Source organism: Cucurbitaria berberidis (assembly GCF_010015615.1).
Source record: "Cucurbitaria berberidis CBS 394.84 unplaced genomic scaffold K460scaffold_5, whole genome shotgun sequence".
NCBI classification, from domain to species: domain Eukaryota; kingdom Fungi; phylum Ascomycota; class Dothideomycetes; order Pleosporales; family Cucurbitariaceae; genus Cucurbitaria; species Cucurbitaria berberidis.
The window spans coordinates 349780-366742 of record NW_024468939.1 but is presented as its reverse complement, the minus strand read 5'-3'; the positions used below and the strand labels follow the sequence as shown (position 1 = coordinate 366742).

The 16963-nt window shown below is 51.8% G+C and overlaps 7 protein-coding genes across 7 annotated transcripts; 4 read left to right on the top strand and 3 right to left on the bottom strand.

Moving 5' to 3' along the window:
• Positions 1-114: 114 nt before the first annotated feature.
• Positions 115-2688, top strand: K460DRAFT_379524 (uncharacterized protein; the record flags this gene model as incomplete). The annotated part of the gene is made up of 4 exons (XM_040935174.1): positions 115-1326; positions 1395-1759; positions 1815-2235; positions 2308-2688. 4 exons carry the CDS (start codon positions 115-117, stop codon positions 2686-2688), a joined length of 2379 nt encoding a protein of 792 aa, XP_040784007.1.
• A 213-nt stretch (positions 2689-2901) lies between these two features.
• On the bottom strand, positions 2902-3527 carry K460DRAFT_293207 (COX6A-domain-containing protein; the record flags this gene model as incomplete). The annotated part of the gene is made up of 3 exons (XM_040929399.1): positions 2902-2949; positions 3028-3187; positions 3325-3527. 3 exons carry the CDS (start codon positions 3525-3527, stop codon positions 2902-2904), a joined length of 411 nt encoding a protein of 136 aa, XP_040784006.1.
• Positions 3528-3772: 245 nt separating this feature from the next.
• On the top strand, positions 3773-6208 carry K460DRAFT_318397 (DNase I-like protein). The gene is made up of 2 exons (XM_040930391.1): positions 3773-4071; positions 4121-6208. Exons 1-2 carry the CDS (start codon positions 3855-3857, stop codon positions 5794-5796), a joined length of 1893 nt encoding a protein of 630 aa, XP_040784005.1. The 5' UTR covers positions 3773-3854; the 3' UTR covers positions 5797-6208.
• Positions 6209-10402: 4194 nt separating this feature from the next.
• On the bottom strand, positions 10403-11610 carry K460DRAFT_344203 (HMG DNA binding protein; the record flags this gene model as incomplete). The annotated part of the gene is made up of 2 exons (XM_040931244.1): positions 10987-11610; positions 10403-10932 (listed from the first exon to the last, which is right to left on the bottom strand). The coding sequence occupies exons 1-2, from the start codon at positions 11474-11476 to the stop codon at positions 10403-10405; spliced, it is 1020 nt and encodes a 339-aa protein (XP_040784004.1). The 5' UTR covers positions 11477-11610.
• Positions 11611-12643: 1033 nt separating this feature from the next.
• K460DRAFT_369469 (uncharacterized protein) lies at positions 12644-13749 on the bottom strand. The gene is made up of 2 exons (XM_040933969.1): positions 13576-13749; positions 12644-13349 (listed from the first exon to the last, which is right to left on the bottom strand). The coding sequence occupies exons 1-2, from the start codon at positions 13660-13662 to the stop codon at positions 12687-12689; spliced, it is 750 nt and encodes a 249-aa protein (XP_040784003.1). The 5' UTR covers positions 13663-13749; the 3' UTR covers positions 12644-12686.
• A 70-nt stretch (positions 13750-13819) lies between these two features.
• Positions 13820-16544, top strand: K460DRAFT_369468 (RhoGAP-domain-containing protein). Its single transcript, XM_040933968.1, has 5 exons — positions 13820-14146; positions 14200-14809; positions 14859-15593; positions 15646-15955; positions 16007-16544. Exons 1-5 carry the CDS (start codon positions 13892-13894, stop codon positions 16116-16118), a joined length of 2022 nt encoding a protein of 673 aa, XP_040784002.1. The 5' UTR covers positions 13820-13891; the 3' UTR covers positions 16119-16544.
• K460DRAFT_167274 (uncharacterized protein) lies at positions 16178-16865 on the top strand. Its single transcript, XM_040926923.1, has one exon. The coding sequence runs from the start codon at positions 16364-16366 to the stop codon at positions 16718-16720; it is 357 nt and encodes a 118-aa protein (XP_040784001.1). The 5' UTR covers positions 16178-16363; the 3' UTR covers positions 16721-16865.
• Positions 16866-16963: the final 98 nt, after the last annotated feature.

Sequence of the window (16963 nt, the reverse complement as noted above, 5' to 3'; positions counted from 1 at the left end):
TGTCTTGCGATACTATTACCAGACCTCTCAGATCTCTGTGGTAGTTTCAAGTCCGACACCTCACAGCGGAGCTGGATTGCATTCAATAGTACACCACACGACTCGAATGCAACTATGGCGACGCCTCGCTACCTCACAGCCCAAAAGATCAGCCTTCTGGTCTTGACGCGGCTCTACTGCAGTTCCACTCTTCCTTCTTCAGCGACGATTCCCATTCTGTCTTTCATCTTGTCAAACAACATACCTGCCGTCTCATCCAGCGCCCGAGCACGTGTTCCAGCATTCAACCAACAAGACGCTTCCTTCTCAATCGATGCCTTTGAAGATGTCCTCCAGGGACACGCTTCGAGCATGCCCGGACGAACGCTTCTGGACCTCTTCCTGAAGCATATGTGGGAGATGAACTCGTTCGATGCGCTGCACGACCTCTTCGACAATCTCCAGGAACTGACATCTCCGCCGCCGCCTGGCATTCAAGAAGGAGAAGTCCCGGACCGGATCTATCTATCCAAGACGTCTCCTCTCGGTTCCTTCGTTCGGAGAGCTCGCCTGGAGTTTACGCGGCTGCAGTTTGACGACTCGATGAAACTATGGTCATCGTTCATCAAGTACAGGGCACCGACAGCACAATGGACCAAGAGGCTCGCCGGCCTGGCTTCGAGCGGCGTGGACGTGGTGGTGTCGGAGATGGGTTTGAGTCCTGGTGATGATGTATATGAGGTTGCATATGGGCATTTGGAAGAGCAGGACGAGGAAGGAGAAGGAATGAGTCTTGAGGATCTCGATCGGGTACTGGACTTCCAGCTTGACCGACTGCAACGATTCGGGGACCGCGTCCCGGAGTCAATGAAGACGCAACTTCGCACCATGATCAGCTCCTCAGGCCTCGTACACCGGCAAGCCCATCTGGTACAATTCTTCGACGCCTGGAAAGCTGGGGACTATACATCCGCTTTCGACAATCTGCACCGCTACTACGATTATGCCATGCAGACACGAGAGAAGATCCACTATCAATACGCACTACTCCACATGGCCATCCTGCAAGCCGACTTTGGCTGCTTCGGCGAGGCCATAGCAGCTATAAATGAGACGATTGCTACGGCAAGAGAGAACCAGGACATGACATGCTTGAGCTTCAGTCTCAGCTGGCTAAACCATATGGCCAAGGCGTTTCCGAAGCAGATGAAGGGCGCAGGGTATATGAGTATGCTGGGAAGCGAGCGAGATGCATTGACATTCCTGAAGGCGAAGGCAAAGGAGACGAAGATGTACCACTTGCTCAGTGCGAGTTTACTCAATGAGGCGAAGTTGTGTCTTGCAACGGTACGTTCATCGAACCTTACATGGACACATGCATTTTCATCGTGTGCTATGCTAATGCTTAGTGGTAGGGCGACTCCATCCCCCGAGCACTAGAACACATCTACCAATCCTCACACCTCAACGTCAAAGAAAACATAAAAAGTTACGGTAGCCAAATGCTACTGACGTCGACTCTCTACTCACGCCTCGGAATACCACATCTTGCCAATGTGCACTGCGAACTTCTATTCGACTGCTACGAGCAATCTTGCCCTATCGACGAGAGTATCCGAGCGACCGGACGAAGAGCTTTCATCATGAGCCAAAGCGGCCGCTACGACGAAGCAATCTCAGCTCTAGAGGCCATCGACACTTCCGTACACAAATCGCTCAAGTTTCACCAATACCTCATCCTATGCATTGGCCACATAAAGCTCAAGAGAGCCATCCGACGGTAAATCCTCCCGCACCCAACTCCTTCCTTCTCCAACATACTGACGAGACAGTAGCTCCGACTGGCAGACTTGCACCCATCTCCTCGCCACCCTCAAACCAGCCACAGATCCCACATCCTCCCCACTCGATGCAGAACTCTCTTTCCTCCAATATGAAGCTTACATCGACTACCTCTCCTCTCGCGGCCAGTACTCTCAAGCCTTTACCGTTATATCCACGCTCGCCCAGTCCCTCAAGTCTGACAATGCAGACATCTTACAGCGTGTCTCGGTGCTTCTTATGCAAGCGGATTTGTGGAGGAAGGTGGGTAAGGCGGAGAGGGGTTTTAGTGTTGCGTTGAGAGCGGCGAGTGTGAGCTTTAGGGCGAGATTGGGACCGAGTCTATGGACTGCTGTGGGTCTACTGGGAAATATATTGAATGGGTTGGGGGAGTTTGGAAGTGCGAGAAGGTTGGTTGAGGGGGTATTGCCGCAGGTATGTATCTCTGCTCTTGTTGCTGATGTTAAAAAGGTACAGAATGGACTAATGCTGACGACTATGTGATAGGCTTTAGAGGGTGCGGATAGCATGCTTTGCGGCACATTGTACTCGCATCTCGCGGACTCATACATGGGGCTTGCCAGTCCTAGTTCTCACTCCAACCCATCCGGCGCCTCCACATCGTCTCCGCCTTCGACTTCAACTTCCTCGTCATCTCCCACATCGGCGAGAACAAGGTCGGCGAACATTGCCAAAGCGGAGCTGTACATCGACAGAGCTAGAGTGTGTTTCAAGAAGAGTAGTTATCTCGACGGCGAGTGCGAACAGATTATGAAGAAGGCAATTGTTGCGAAGCTGAGGGGTGATGAGAAGCTCGCAGAGGAATGGGCGCAGAATCATAACCGGGTGTGGGAGGAGGGGATGAGGAGGATTGATGGAGAGATATGAAGAGAGTAGCTGTAGTCAAAGGCATGGCAGACGGTTTGTGGTTGATGAACGAGAGGCACGATGATATGACAATCGCACGGCGACGTATACAGACAAAGGAAATTAATTGCTGGTCTACTCTCAGCTTGCGCTCGTACTATATACACGCCCAATGCGGCTGTCTGCCCTGGCCTTTGAAAAATGATAGATGGGAACGACGTGCTACACAGTCGTTTACTCGTCCTTCTTGTGGTAGTTGACCTTGTCGTTCCAGAAGAGCGTCTGTATAACCGTAAGTATATTGGTCGCATTGACCCGAGAGCTACCGAGGCTCTGGATATGGACATGGGCATAGCATACCTTGTCACCATCTCCCCACCAGAAGTTCTTAGTACGGATGTTCTGGTACGCATACTCAGGCTTGTCCTCGCGAGGAGTATCATGGGCAACGTGCTCCCAATGAGCATCCCACCTCAACTTGGCGTTGACGGAGGCAATGATGAGGCAGGGCACGGCAACGCTGTGAATTTGTCGTCAGCTTCTACCTTTGCATATTCAACCCAATGCCATTGCTGTCCCAGTTTCCCTCTCATCGGCCGAGTGTCCGCTTCTCAGTTCCCCCCATCTGTGTCAGGAGTGCAGTATCCGGAGACTTACTACAGCGACAACTTGCGCCAGAACTCGCCAGACTCAGCGCCGTGCTCGGCAATACGGGCACGCTCGCGATTGAACTCGTTGTCCTCGGCTCCTACGAACTGCTGCTTGGTCTCGGAGCTGTAGTTGCGGCGGGACGCACGGAGGGGAGCGCGGGCGAGCGCCATGCGCGGCGTCGAGCGGGCGAGAATGCGTTGGGCGAACATCTTGAGGCTCGAAGAGTGGAGATGGGGTGCAATTGGGTGTGTCCGGGGACGGTGGGTGGGTGGAGGTCGTCAATGGGGTGAGGTGTGACGGAGCGAGCTCGAATTGACAAACCGAGCTTGTGGTTGGATCAGGCCACACTTGGCGGGTTTGCACTGTTTGGATCCCTGATCCCCAGATCACGTGACGTCGTGACTGACGTGCGCTCATGATGCATGCCGCGGCGCGCGTCTCTCACACTCCCCCATGAAGGTCGAAGGTAGCCGAGACGAAGAAGCGGTGATGCTCTTCATCCACGCTCCTCGTCGCCATCTATACCTACACGCATAATGGTGCGCATCACGACATGGAATGTCAACGGCATCCGCAACCCGTTTGGCTACAAGCCATGGAGCACGAGCCGGACGTTCAATACCATGTTCGACATACTGGAGGCAGATATTGTCATCATGCAGGAGCTCAAGATCCAGCGCAAGGACCTGACGGATGACATGGTTCTTGTTCCCGGCTGGGACTGCTACTTCAGCTTGCCCAAACACAAAAAGGGTATATACTCCTTCGAGTACCCACATATCACGTGCTAATGAATGCATAGGATATTCAGGTGTGGGCATCTATACCCGTCAGTCCGTTTGTGCACCCATCCGCGCCGAAGAAGGTCTCCTCGGCGTTTTATGCCCTCCCAACTCGTCAACGCCCTATCGCGAGCTCCCTGTGTCATCCAGTATCGGCGGCTACCCTACCCCCACCCAGGTTGCTGACCTAGATGTCGACCCGGCTGCCCTCGATGCAGAAGGGCGCTGTCTCGTCCTCGAGTTCCCGGCCTTCGTCCTCTTTGGCGTGTACAGCCCAGCGAACAGTAATGGCCTAAGAGATGACTTTCGACGTGGCTTCTTGCAATCGCTAGATACACGGATCAGAAACTTGACAAAGATAGGGAAGAACGTTATCTTGACAGGGGATCTGAACGTGAGTAGGGACCTGATTGACACGGCGAAGGCAGAGGACAACATGCGGTCGGAGGGCATCACGCACGATGAGTATCTAAACATGCCAAACCGCCGAATCTTCAATCAGTTGCTGTTGAACGGCAAAGTACCTGGCGAGCGGGACGACGGTAGGGAAGAGCCGATATTGTACGACTTGTGCCGCGAGTTTCATCCCGATCGCGAAGGCATGTTCACACACTGGGAGCAGAAGATCAATGCGCGGCCGGGTAACTTTGGCTCACGAATCGACTTCATACTGTGCAGTATTTCCATCAAGGACGGGTTCAAGGAAGCGAACATCCAAGAGGGGCTCATGGGCTCAGATCATTGTCCGGTGTATGCAGTGACCAAAGATAAAGTGCCAACATCCTGGCAATCAGGAGTAGAGACGGAGACGGCTAAGTTGGACGAAGAGATACATGTTCTGGACTTGATGAACCCGCCTGGCATGTTCGAGGATGGCGTGCGACAAAGGGAGTACAATCCAGCTAAAGACATACCAGCGTTAAGTGGAAAGCTGCTTCCTGAATTCACGAAGCGGAGGAACATCAGGGATATGTTCAGCAAAAAACCTGCATTGCCGAAATCTGCATCGACAACATTGTCGATGCCGATCGAAACGGGTGTGCAACCGCAAGGGGAAAGTGCTGGTTCTCAGCCTTTGTCCACAAGGGCGACAGACAAAGAACCCAAGATCTCTTTGACAACCCCATCGTCAGCCGCCAATGGGCACACGGCACTAACTACAAGCCCTCTAAACTCACCCGAAAAGCGGCGCGCGCCTGCATCCGCATCCCCTAGCAAACCGATTAAACGCAGCAAGTCTAGTCTTTCAGCCACGACGTCGGCTACACCCAAGGGCCAACAGTCGCTGAAAGGATTCTTCCAATCTCGTACTAAAGTTGCAGATCCCAACCCTATCGAAGACAATGCTCCACCACTCTTATCCTCGTCGACTTCTTCTACATCATACGCAACCGGCGTCCCTCCACCTTCTTCATTGTCTCAAACGCCAAATTCCTCGGAAGCCTTCGACCCCGACCCTCTTGCCTCACAAGAGGCGTCCAAAGAAAGCTGGACCAAGCTCTTCTCAAAGAAACCCGCGCCCCGATGCGAACACGGCGAACTGTGTATCCTGCTCACGGTAAAGAAGCCTGGCGTTAATTTCAGAAGACAGTTTTGGATGTGCGCTAGGCCGACTGGACCGAGCGGGCAGAAGGAAGTTGGGACGCAGTGGCGGTGCGGAACTTTCATATGGGGGAGCGAGTGGAAGGGCAGCTGAAGCTGTAGATGGGTTCGGATATCAACATAACTAGATAAGGGCCACGACTCTTCTCCGCCGTACGACGTGGATGGATACATTACGAAGGACTACGGCGTGGAGTGGGTTCGACGAAAAGATATTGACGGTTCGGGAAGAGAGGGAATGTATGCGGAGAGAGCACATCAGGAAGCATTTTGGACGACATATCATTCTAGCAGCGGCCCAGGAAGTGCAACGAGCTCGAGTGGTAAGAAGCAAGAGCTGATTATTAGCAGACTAAGATGTATGGTAGCATATGATACCCTGTAGGGCTTCGAACTTGATAGCTATGAAAATCAAGAGTCTTCTATCATCACTTTACTTGTCTCTTCTTTCGAGTTCAAAACAGCGCGTTGAAAATGTAATCGAAAAGGGTTTCGATATGCTCATTGCCCTGTTTCATTCTATACCCCTTCAATCTTACTCTCTTCGTCCCCCAAGAAGTAGGTTTCGCGCACTCACTTCTGTTCCGCTGTACCACTATCTCGCGCACTCAGTCTCACTTCATGGCTTAATGGTGGGACAATTTCATACGGCCCTCTCAGTCAGAAGGTGATGGTCTCCGTCATCTTTCATCTGGATGGCGATCACTCCGTGCAAAACTGAGAGGGAGAGGGTTACGCAGCTCGAGGCTTCTGCATACAACCCAGACTTCGAATAGCGAAATCACTCGTAGCTCGTTTCGCGCACATGATACTTATCCAAAGGTTCGAGTAGACAAGAGAAAATATAGTGCATCGCCTGCTGTTCTTGCCGCAATGCTTCAATCTGAAGGCTGCGAGTAAGAGAAGGGACATGCTGTCCAACAGTCCCGCAACGACGAACCTCCAACATCGCAACGCTACTTCGAACTTATACAAAACTTGGTGTCTATGTTTGTATCGATGAAGAGAAGAATGTATGTGAATTCCGCCATTCTTGCCACAAAGGTTGCTCGTAGATGTTGTACGAAAGAGAGTGGGCTCAGACAAGCTGGCCGGCGGACTTATACGCACAACATCACCTTATTAGATCACCACCTGCGACTCTTACTCGGTCTCTTGCCAGTCATGTTCTTAGCCATCGAGTGGAAACTTTGTCGCTCTCCACCTGCATTGTGGACGACGAGGGAGAGGGAGAAATGACACGCTGTCCGACGGCCTTCCTTTCAAACATCACCTCATCTTTGTGGAGACATTAGCCGCAATCAAAGCAACACTACGAAAGCCTTTGCACACTTCTCATGGTGTTGACAAACTGATGCACCGTTGCTAGCAGGCTGTTTCGCGGAGTCCGATGGTCGATGTACAAACCTATGGTTGGCGTCCTCTGGCAGCCATCAGAAAATACGGACATGATCGAGACGCCTCGATATACTTTACACAGGGACAATTGGTCCGTCCTATAGTTTTATGCGGAGTCTTCTCACTGTGGCCACCCTATCGCGTCTGTGGTTGCTAGACATGATGCGCTGCTCCGCCCATGGCGAGTCTACCGATGGATGACCTTACAACACAACATGCGATACTAAAAGGCCCGAGAACAGTTCCAGAAGGATTATTTACCCATTACTCTTACGAGAGTTTCGCCATCGCTGCCACCTTAGTGTTTGTGTCGCAGTCGAGTTCCTCTGCTGCTGCACAAAGGGCCGACCGGTCCGTCCATGTCCGAATCCCACAACTAACTTTATCAAAAGGCCTTGAAATTGATACAGGGCCTAGGATGAGTTGCTTAGATGCCAAGATTAGGATTTCGCCAGTCCTGCCACAACAGCGCATGTATTGTGCTGAAACATAGCAACTCCTTCGCAGCAGACCGGTCAAAACCCCCAGGACATCGCACCACCACACACATCATCAGATAAGCTTCAAACACCGAAACAAGATCAATAATTTAGTCATACTACTGTGGTGTAAATATTCCCATTGTGGCCATCCTACGACATGTGCTATATCGGGTCTCTTCGTAGCCCTTTTCGTATCACTGCACCACACGCGCCGTCATATCTCCACACACATACTTGCAGAGGTATTAGAACGGCTATATGGCATTTATCAAAGTCAGAACTTAGTCTGAGGAAAGTTTCGCCAGTGCTGCCACCCTAGCACATATGTTGTGCGGAAGTTCTCCTTGTCTCGTTCCCAAATCACCACAGCCCCAGACATCGTCGAATTTCCACACTCATTATCGCCAGCACCTTCATATGCAATCATGAGGTTTAATAAGTCGTCTAGATACTAGGATTAAATTTTCGCCAGTGCTGCCATTATAGTACGTTCGGATTACTCGATCTTGTCGGGCGCCCCTTTCTACGGCGTGACACAGCACATCCCGAAATATATCTATGCACACCTTTCATACGACAGCCAGATTCTGGGAGAGCTTTCTTTGAGCTATGTTGTAACCTCCATTTCAATTTCGCCAGTCCTGCCACAATACCGGGTGCGTTGTGCTGGTGGTCCGTAGGGTCCTGTCCGGACGCCGGGCCAGACAGTTCTTTGGATCTCCACAATCCTTTCCACTGAGACCTTCAAAGGCTGCCATATATTTATTCGCTTACTTGTTAAGGTACATCTAGAGTCTCCCCATTGTGGCCACCCTCCGGCGTATGATGTGTGAGATATTCTTGGGCCACGGACAGGACGTTGTGACCGAACACTTCTTCAGATCTCCACGAAGATTACCCCAATTGCCTTCAAACTCTGTTCCAACATCAATCAAGTACTTGAATACCTACACTTGTGGTTTCGCCATTGTGGCCACCCCGGCGCATATTCTATGCTCAAATTACTCGAAGTACTTTTTGCGAGACCTAGCAGTCGGTCGATACAATCATACGCTCTTCAGTACACACACCTTCGAATGGCGATGCATTCTCTCAGCTGGGGGTCTTTGAACCTCCTTCGGCAGGGTGCGCAGGAAAATGGTGTCGAAACTACACACAAGGGGGACGCCGGTCAGTCTGCGCATCCACGGCTCAGATGCCATCGCCGCCCACGAATCGCATTGTTCCAGACACCACGACCCGAGTACCCATACATAGACCCGTAACCTGTCTTGAAATCCTTCAGGTGCTCGACGTTCTACGAACGGCCGTGTGTCTCACACAGAGATCACGCTCACCACATTCATGGGACGTTGAGGGAATGGCTAGCCAGACCATCGCATCATGCACCCTGAATATCTTCAAAGACTTTTGGGAAGTTGAGTGGTCGGTTCACATATTTAGTATGAAAGAGAGAAAAGCTGTCATGTAGTTCGTTCACTGTCTGGCATGCCGGCCCGGACGTCGAAGAGCTCAAGAGGCACATTGCCATTCCAGAGCGGATAGAGCTGCAATTGCTATCAGTACTTTTCGGACCACGAAATTTTCGAAGGCTTCTTATCATGAATATCACGGAGACCACGTAGTGCAACTTCATCCTTTGCCCTCATGATTTCCGCTCAAGTCAAAGTCACATATCACTCTGCCATGACATTCACCCTTCTGCAGCTGCTACCGCACTGACGAATAGATGACAGGAAAGGCCTTCGGGTACTTTTCGAATGGAATCCTGCCTAAGAGACATAGTGTACCGATACCTTCTTCTGCCATCACGCAGACGTTCTCTGCCTGATGTCCCCCATACAGTAACCTAAACACCTTCAAGCCCCAGCCATCCCACAGCTCGCACTGAATACGCCTAGCTACTACGTAGTTCCATCACGGCAATGAACTTCTCTTACTCCTCTTATCTAAGGCCTGATTCCAAAGCATCACGGGCAACTCCCAAACAGTGCGTCCCACCATCACACGGAGCATGTCAGATAACTTCAAAGGCTACTCATCACACACATCACCATGTACCTTTGCACAAGCGTTTGTTTTTCAACCGTTATTAGGTCTGCTATGGGGTATCTAAAGTCGTACTTGGGGGAAGTGGTAATCCCTCAGTAGTCTATCGCAATGTTCCTCCGCTCGCTACATGTCTGACCTGACTCAATCAGCCAGCCAGTTTATCATGTCCTTATCCATATCCATATCCATATCCATGTCGGCCCAGTGCCAATGCCAATGCCAATGCCATGCTCATATCCTCCACCGAGCCAAAGCCAGAGCCAGTGCCAGACTGTCGTCCAGTCCAGCCAAGCCCATGTGTAATATCCATCGTGAAAAGCCATTTCCATGTCCAAGGCCATCAATCAAAAGCAAGAAAGCCAACGCGCCAGTATGTGCAAAGACCCACCCTTGTCTCATGTCCGTGTGTTCCAGCCAAAACAGGTATTCGCTCGTAGTCCGTTATGGGAGATCGAGGGGAAGGCCGTAATGATCCCGAGCTGGGCCAAGGCAGGTGTCCAAGGCTATGCAAAGGGATTGCCGAAATGAGGATGTGCAAGGGCGGGAAGCGAGTATTGCTTCATTAACGGTGGAGGTCGCAAGTATGGGGAACGTGGGAACGTTTGGGTTGTCGTAGGATGTGCGGTAGGTGAGTGACGTCGGTCAATAACAGGTCGGGGGAAGCGCTTTGAGCTGAAATGTTGGAAAGGCGGATTGTGGATAGTGGTAGAGATCCAGTACATTCTCCGGTGAGAAGACATTACTCTGTAGCGAAGTGCATCCAGCATCTCAATAGAAATCCGAGTAGATCGACGGTAGGGTAGCATTACCGTCCGCACCGGCACGGAATGCGAATGCTTCCTCGCCGAAGAGTTCGAAAGGCATCTCAATACCGAAGTCCAGTCCAAACTCGGCTTCAAGCCGATTGTGTCGAAGAGACTCCGAGTCATGGACGTAACCGGTAGGCATTGGTGTCTCGGGTGACATCTCGACGAGAGTGAACGGCTCAGCCACAAGAACCTCACCGACATTAGCTGCAACAGTATCTGCTGCAACAGTAGGAATGAGACTGGTGTCAGTCGTCGAGGTTGTCATGTCGGAGGCTAGCTGGAAGTTGAAGGCCTCCATTCCCGTGGCAACGGAGGCTGCTCGCTTCGCCTTGCGTGACTGTCGCTTCTTTTTCTCACCCGGCTTTCGGGGACTGTACTTGTAATCAGGGTGTTGGCGCAGATGCTCTTCTTTCGCTGACTTCGCGGCTGCTTGCCAGGGTTTCTTCTCTGCCGGAGAGAGACTGTGCCAGATCTCAGAGCAACGTGTAGCTGTGACATGGTCAGTTCAAATGTGTCTAGGTTGAACTAAGATAGTATGCTTACAGATCTGTTGCACAGTGAGATGCGGGTTCTCAATTTTGAGCTTCTTGTGCATCGCGTCTCGGAAGATGATCCAGCAGTTCATAGGGCGCGGCGCTTTCTTTACGCCAATAGCGATAGGATCGGTGGTAAGTGGAGTGCGCTCAGAACGACCTGTCTGCGAAATATCGGCCTGCTGCACCTGAGCGAGGAGCTCCGGCCTCTGGGTCTTTGGCATTTGGACCAGTGTGTGGTGAATGTTGCCGCTACCCACTGAGGTTAAGGCGACAGGCTGTCCCACTCGCTCACTCAGGCTGCGCTCGAAGAAGTGCAGGGCAAAATCGCCGAAGAGCTCTTGAAAGTTGTCCTGGAGCAGGATAGCATCTTTTCCTCCACGCCATTCATTGACGCAGGTGTCAAGAGTGTTCTCAAATTGCGCTATTGCAGCTTTGTCGACGTTAGTGAGGGTTCCCTCGCAGACCGGGGTTGAGGTGAGGTAGGTTTCGGCGCTCATTGTCGTGAGCAATTGGTATGGTTGCTATGGGTGTAATACTTGAAAAGTGATTGTTGAGAAGTAGAGAATAGATGTAGTTGAGGTTGGTGGAAAAGCGTTGGAGGAAGTGAGAGAGGGGACCTTTTTGTGGCCGGCGCCAAGGCTGATCAGGCAGAGAGTCAGCGCATTCACCGCTGGCCAGTGCATTCATCGCGCTCTTCTGGACGTTTGCACTCACGTATGTTTTTTGCCTCAGCCTCTTTCACTTTGAGGAGCTATTGAAATGCTAGATTTGCCATTCTCTTTCTCGTCTTCAGGAAAGCTATATCACAATGTGTGAGAGATACTTAGGAACTCAAGATCCTTTCGACAACCCTGTTTCGCTTCTCACCAATTGAGACTAAACTGCTTGAGACCAGTGTGGTGTTCGCACTGATGAACCTCGTAGTTAATACCAATTGCAGAAGGCGTTACTTTGCGTGAATAAGTCCCCACAACGAAGTCCCCACAAGGGCTACAAAACGTAACACTCTAGCAGAGAAGATTTAGAGCAAATTGTATTCAAGGGACAACTCGAGAAAAGTTGAGGTAGGAGATGTAGGTTTTGGAGGGGCAGTGATGGGGTTTTGTTCAAAATGACAGTCTGAGACAAAGGAAATAACATGCGCCACTGCGCGAGACAGATTTGGGAGAAGTCTTTTAACTTGATATAGTATAATTTACGTTAGGAATAGATGCCCATACCCTTTCATCGAAATATCGCCCCTTACATATGCAAGAGCGTGGCGAAATGCGAAATTTCACTTGATTTTTTCCAGGCAGCCAACCTATGTCAGCGAGTATCAGTCTGTGACTAAGTTTCAATACCCTTAGAATAGATTATAATGTTTACATATCCTTGTTGGATGTCTTGTACGATCGCAAAATCAGTTGAGGATAGTATGCTGGCATGGTTGGGGTTGGGACAGACCGCTTAGATAAGGACGAGCTAACGCACGAGCACTACCCTCGCGGAACATAGAATTCGGTACGGTAGATGGCGCGCATAGCACAGTTTTGCCGCTCATACTGTAGGCTTAAACGCCTAGTTGACTCCGTTGAATGTAATCTTCTCCCCACGTTTAGAATAATGAAGCATACAAAATAGTTTTTGACTATGACATCTTTAGAAACACTACAGCTGTACAGTTTTATTAACAGGTGAATGCCAGAACAAGGTCAAAAGGAAGGTCTAAGCCAATGCTCCATTCACCTCGAATATTCGGTTCTCTTCCAGCAGCAGGTTCCAGTCCCTCACTTGACCTTTCCAATCGGCGATCCGACCATCTCTGACTTTGACTACCACGACCCTGACCTCTTCGCCCTCGACATAGCATCTTGTCCCTCCATCACCTTCTCTCGGGGCTGCATCCTCTGTTGCGCCAGTTCCCAAGCCTCCGCCACCCCATAAGCCTCTTTCAATAGGTGAAGTTGAGTGAAAGTCGTCTCCGGTTGAATCAAAAGTATTGTTGGCCAGATGTTGAGCCTTGTACCAATTTTCCTCTTCGGAGCCAGAGGGTACAAGTTCAGCGAGGCCATTGATGGTGGTGCTGAACCTGCTAAGAGAAGCAGTGTTGATACCGAGAAGAAGCTCGGCAAGCGAGCCAGAGCGCGGAGCTGGACGTGAAGGTGAAGGCGAACGGCCTGACTGGCTCAGAGTGGGCGGACGGTGGGAGATCCAGTCGTGTACGAGAAGAGAAACGAGAGAGTTGGACTCTAGGTTATGTGTCTTGCGGGAGGAGGATGGCGTTGTCATGATAATGATTGGTGTTGGGCAATAGGGCGTGCTGGGGAGATAGGTGTAGTTCATCAAGGAGACGTGAGGAATGTTGTTTGAGCATGTTGCAAGATGGAGCTGTTGGAACGGTCAGGTTGAAGTCGACAGGGAGACTGATGAGGAGAAGGATCATTTGACTCGAGAGGAAGCAATTATATTGAGCATGACACGTGCTCCCAACGCAGGGCCATGAGACGAGAAACAGCGGCACCGCCGACGACGAGAGGAAGAGAAGACCAAGGGTTAAGCAGGGGGTGACCAAATGCTAGCATGTATTTCGGAGGCTAGCATGGAAAACACTCACAAAGCGGGCGTTTTGGAGGCACGTTATCACCTCGTCCGGCAGTCCATTGGGCACCGTGGATGCGCCGTGGGGGGCAGCAGACGCCATGGCTGGAGCAAACGGGGTATCCTACTGTCGCGAAAGCTGAGAGGCGAAGGCGATTGCAACGCCAGAGTGAAGGAGGGCTGATGGGGCTGGGGTGCTGTGGGAACGAGAGGGGAGCGGTGGATAGATGACGTTGACCCTGTCCGTGCAACAACCCCAGCCGGAGCTTCACCTGGACAAAGAGACCGACATACATGCACCCGACTCGACTACCATCGCGACTCTGCCCGCAATGGCTGCCCCGCCTACAATTCCGCCCTTGGAGAGCACCGACAGCTTCAATCCTGACTTCAACCACAGCGCCTCTACCCCCGCAGAAGACGGCGCCATAGTTTCGCCCGTCGAGGCAGCAGCTCCCGCATCGCCAGAGCAGCGAGCGGTGCCCCAGGACGCGCAGACACACCAACGCGTGCACGATGTCCTACACTCAGATGTGGGCGTCTCCACGCTGCTGAACCGCCTGAAGGCCAGCATCGCGAGCGCCAGGGTCGGTACACTCCTACGCCAAGTCACACCACGCCAGCTAAACATGCACCGCAGGACTTCGCCAGCTTCCTCAAGCGCCGGGGAGCCCTCGAGGAGGAACATGCTGGTAGCCTCAAGAAGCTGAGCCGCCTGACGCTCGACGGCGTGCGTAAGCCCGACGTCCGTCATGAAAGCTACCAGACGCAGTTCGAGCAGGTGCTCCATGCCAACGAGCGCATCGCCGACAATGGCACTCAGTTTGGCCTTGCCCTACACGCCATGCACGAGAACCTGCTGCAGCTGGCCAACAAAATGGACGTGAACCGCAAGACGTGGAAGCAGCAGGGGTTGGCCGCCGAGAACAAGGTGCAGGACGCCGAGAAGCTCGCAGAGAAGGCCAAAGCCAAGTACGACCAGCTCGCAGACGACCTTGACCGCGTCAAGACGGGCGACACGGGTGCCGGTAGGAAGTTCGGCCTCAAGGGCCCCAAGTCGGCCGCCCAGCACGAGGAGGATCTTCAGCGCAAGACACAGGCGGCAGACCAGGACTACGCCACCAAAGTGCACACGGCGCAGGCCTCCCGCAAAGAGCTGTTGGCCACGACGCGGCCCCAAGCTATTGCCGCCCTGCTGGACCTCGTCAAGGAGACGGATGCTGCGCTCACAATGGAGATGCAGAAGTACGGTACGTGTACTGCCCCATGTACTTGAGAGCCCACCACTGACGTCGACAGCCTCGTTCAATGAGAAGCTAGTCGTCAACAACGGTCAGGTTGTTAGCCCCCAGCCGCTAAAAGGCAGCAGTGTCCAAGCACCGCCCAGTGTAAACCAGCTCATCTACCAGATCAACAACGAGAGAGACTTCGATGACTACATCCTCCAGCACGCGTCCAAGGCGCCCGTGTCCAAAACCGAGCTACAGTACGTCAAGCATCCAACGCAGGCGCCTACGCCCTCATATCCAACGCCACCGCCGGCTACAAGTGGCGCCCGTCGCGCCTCTATGCAAATGCAAACCCAACCGCCGCCCCCCTTCTCCCTACAGCAGCCAGACTTGAACCCCCCGCTATCCCTGCAACAGGTCTCTCCACAACCCGAGCCCGCACAACAACCAAGCTTCCCCGCCTACTCGCAGCAGCCGCCTTCGTCGCAGCCGCAATATAACAACTCTACCTACTCCCCGGTTGCCCCAAATCCCTACCCGCAGTCAGATTTCCCACGGGGACCAGTGGGCCATGCTACGGCACAGCAGACCAGCGGCGTCCTTTACAACAGCTCTCAGCCTCCTGTCAATCCTGTCTTTGGCGTTACCCTAGAAGACTTGTTCCGGCGCGATGGCTCGCCAGTGCCCATGGTCGTTTACCAGTGTATCCAGGCTGTAGATGTGTATGGATTGGAGGTTGAGGGCATCTATCGCATACCTGGCACCTCTTCTCACATCCAACAAATGAAGGCTTTGTTTGACAGCGGTATGGTCTCTCTGCGGCGGTCATCAGTTGATCCGGCACTGACATAATTTAGATGCCTCCCAGGTCGACTTTCGAAACCCAGAAGCATTCCAGCATGATGTGAATAGCGTCGCCGGGCTATTGAAACAATTCTTTCGCGAATTGCCTGACCCACTCTTGACTCGGGAATATTACGGCAAATACATCGATGCTGCGCGAATCGACGACGATACTATGCGCCGGGACTCTATGCATGCGCTGATCAATGCACTGCCCGATCCAAATTATGCCACTCTCCGCGCCCTGGTTCTGCACTTGCATCGTGTGCAGCAAGCTTCCGAAGTCAATCGTATGAGCACCGCCAATTTGGGTATCTGCTGGGCGTAAGTCTTGTCCCGGACTGTTCGGTACACGTTCCATCTAACACTCGACAGACCATCCATCATGGGTCCTCACAAAGGCAACAATATGGCAGACGCTGGTCTGCAAGCGCGCGTCATCATTACCATTCTGGACAATGTGCTCCAAATATTTGACGAGGATTAGGTTTAGTCAACACGTCCATAGTGTCGTTGCTCTGTCTTTAGAGAATGAGACTTCTCCTATTCCGCCATAGACCTGAATCGAGGGGGCCTTAAGATCTCGAGCCCTTACATCTTGCAGCGCGTCAAATCTCTAAATTTAAAACTTCGAGTCGATTAAGGCCACAAGTTCTCTTTCGTTATCGATGACAACTGTCTGAACTTGACACGTAACACAATAGGCTATGTTTAGGTCCATTCAAAGCGAAGATGCAAAACCGAAGCCTTAACACTATCGTCAACGATAACTATGTCCCATTTTTGCATATCACAATCAGGTCTTCCCAAAAGCGGTGGCGGATCTTTCCGTGTTCGACATTCACACATGTTAGGGATCAGATGTATTTCTGGCCATTGGGATCCGCCCCCAAAATTATTGGTTTTATGAGAGCTAAGTATGACCTAGCACTAACAAATGTAGTTATTGTTTGCTTATGTCAGTTAAGCCCAATCTATACGTGTTATGCCTACACCCACTCGCCACATCGAAATTGGTTTATTAACAAGATCTTGAACCTTATTTGGGCTTTACTTCAAGTGCACACCCTGTCTTTGGATTCCATTTAGTCCATGTAACATTCTGTCTCATGTCGCGAAACACAATTGCATCCGTCATCTTGAGCCCATATCATACTCAATTGCAAACGCTTCCAAAGGCACTCTAGCTGTCAACGTACCTCACGGTTTGACTAATGACGTCTACAAATACCCAGATGGCATGAAAACAAGCGATGAGCAGGCTTTCAGCAAGGGGTGCGGTACGTGCATTAAGCCCTCTTGGGTCCTTCAGAGGTTAGTATTGTTGTTGGG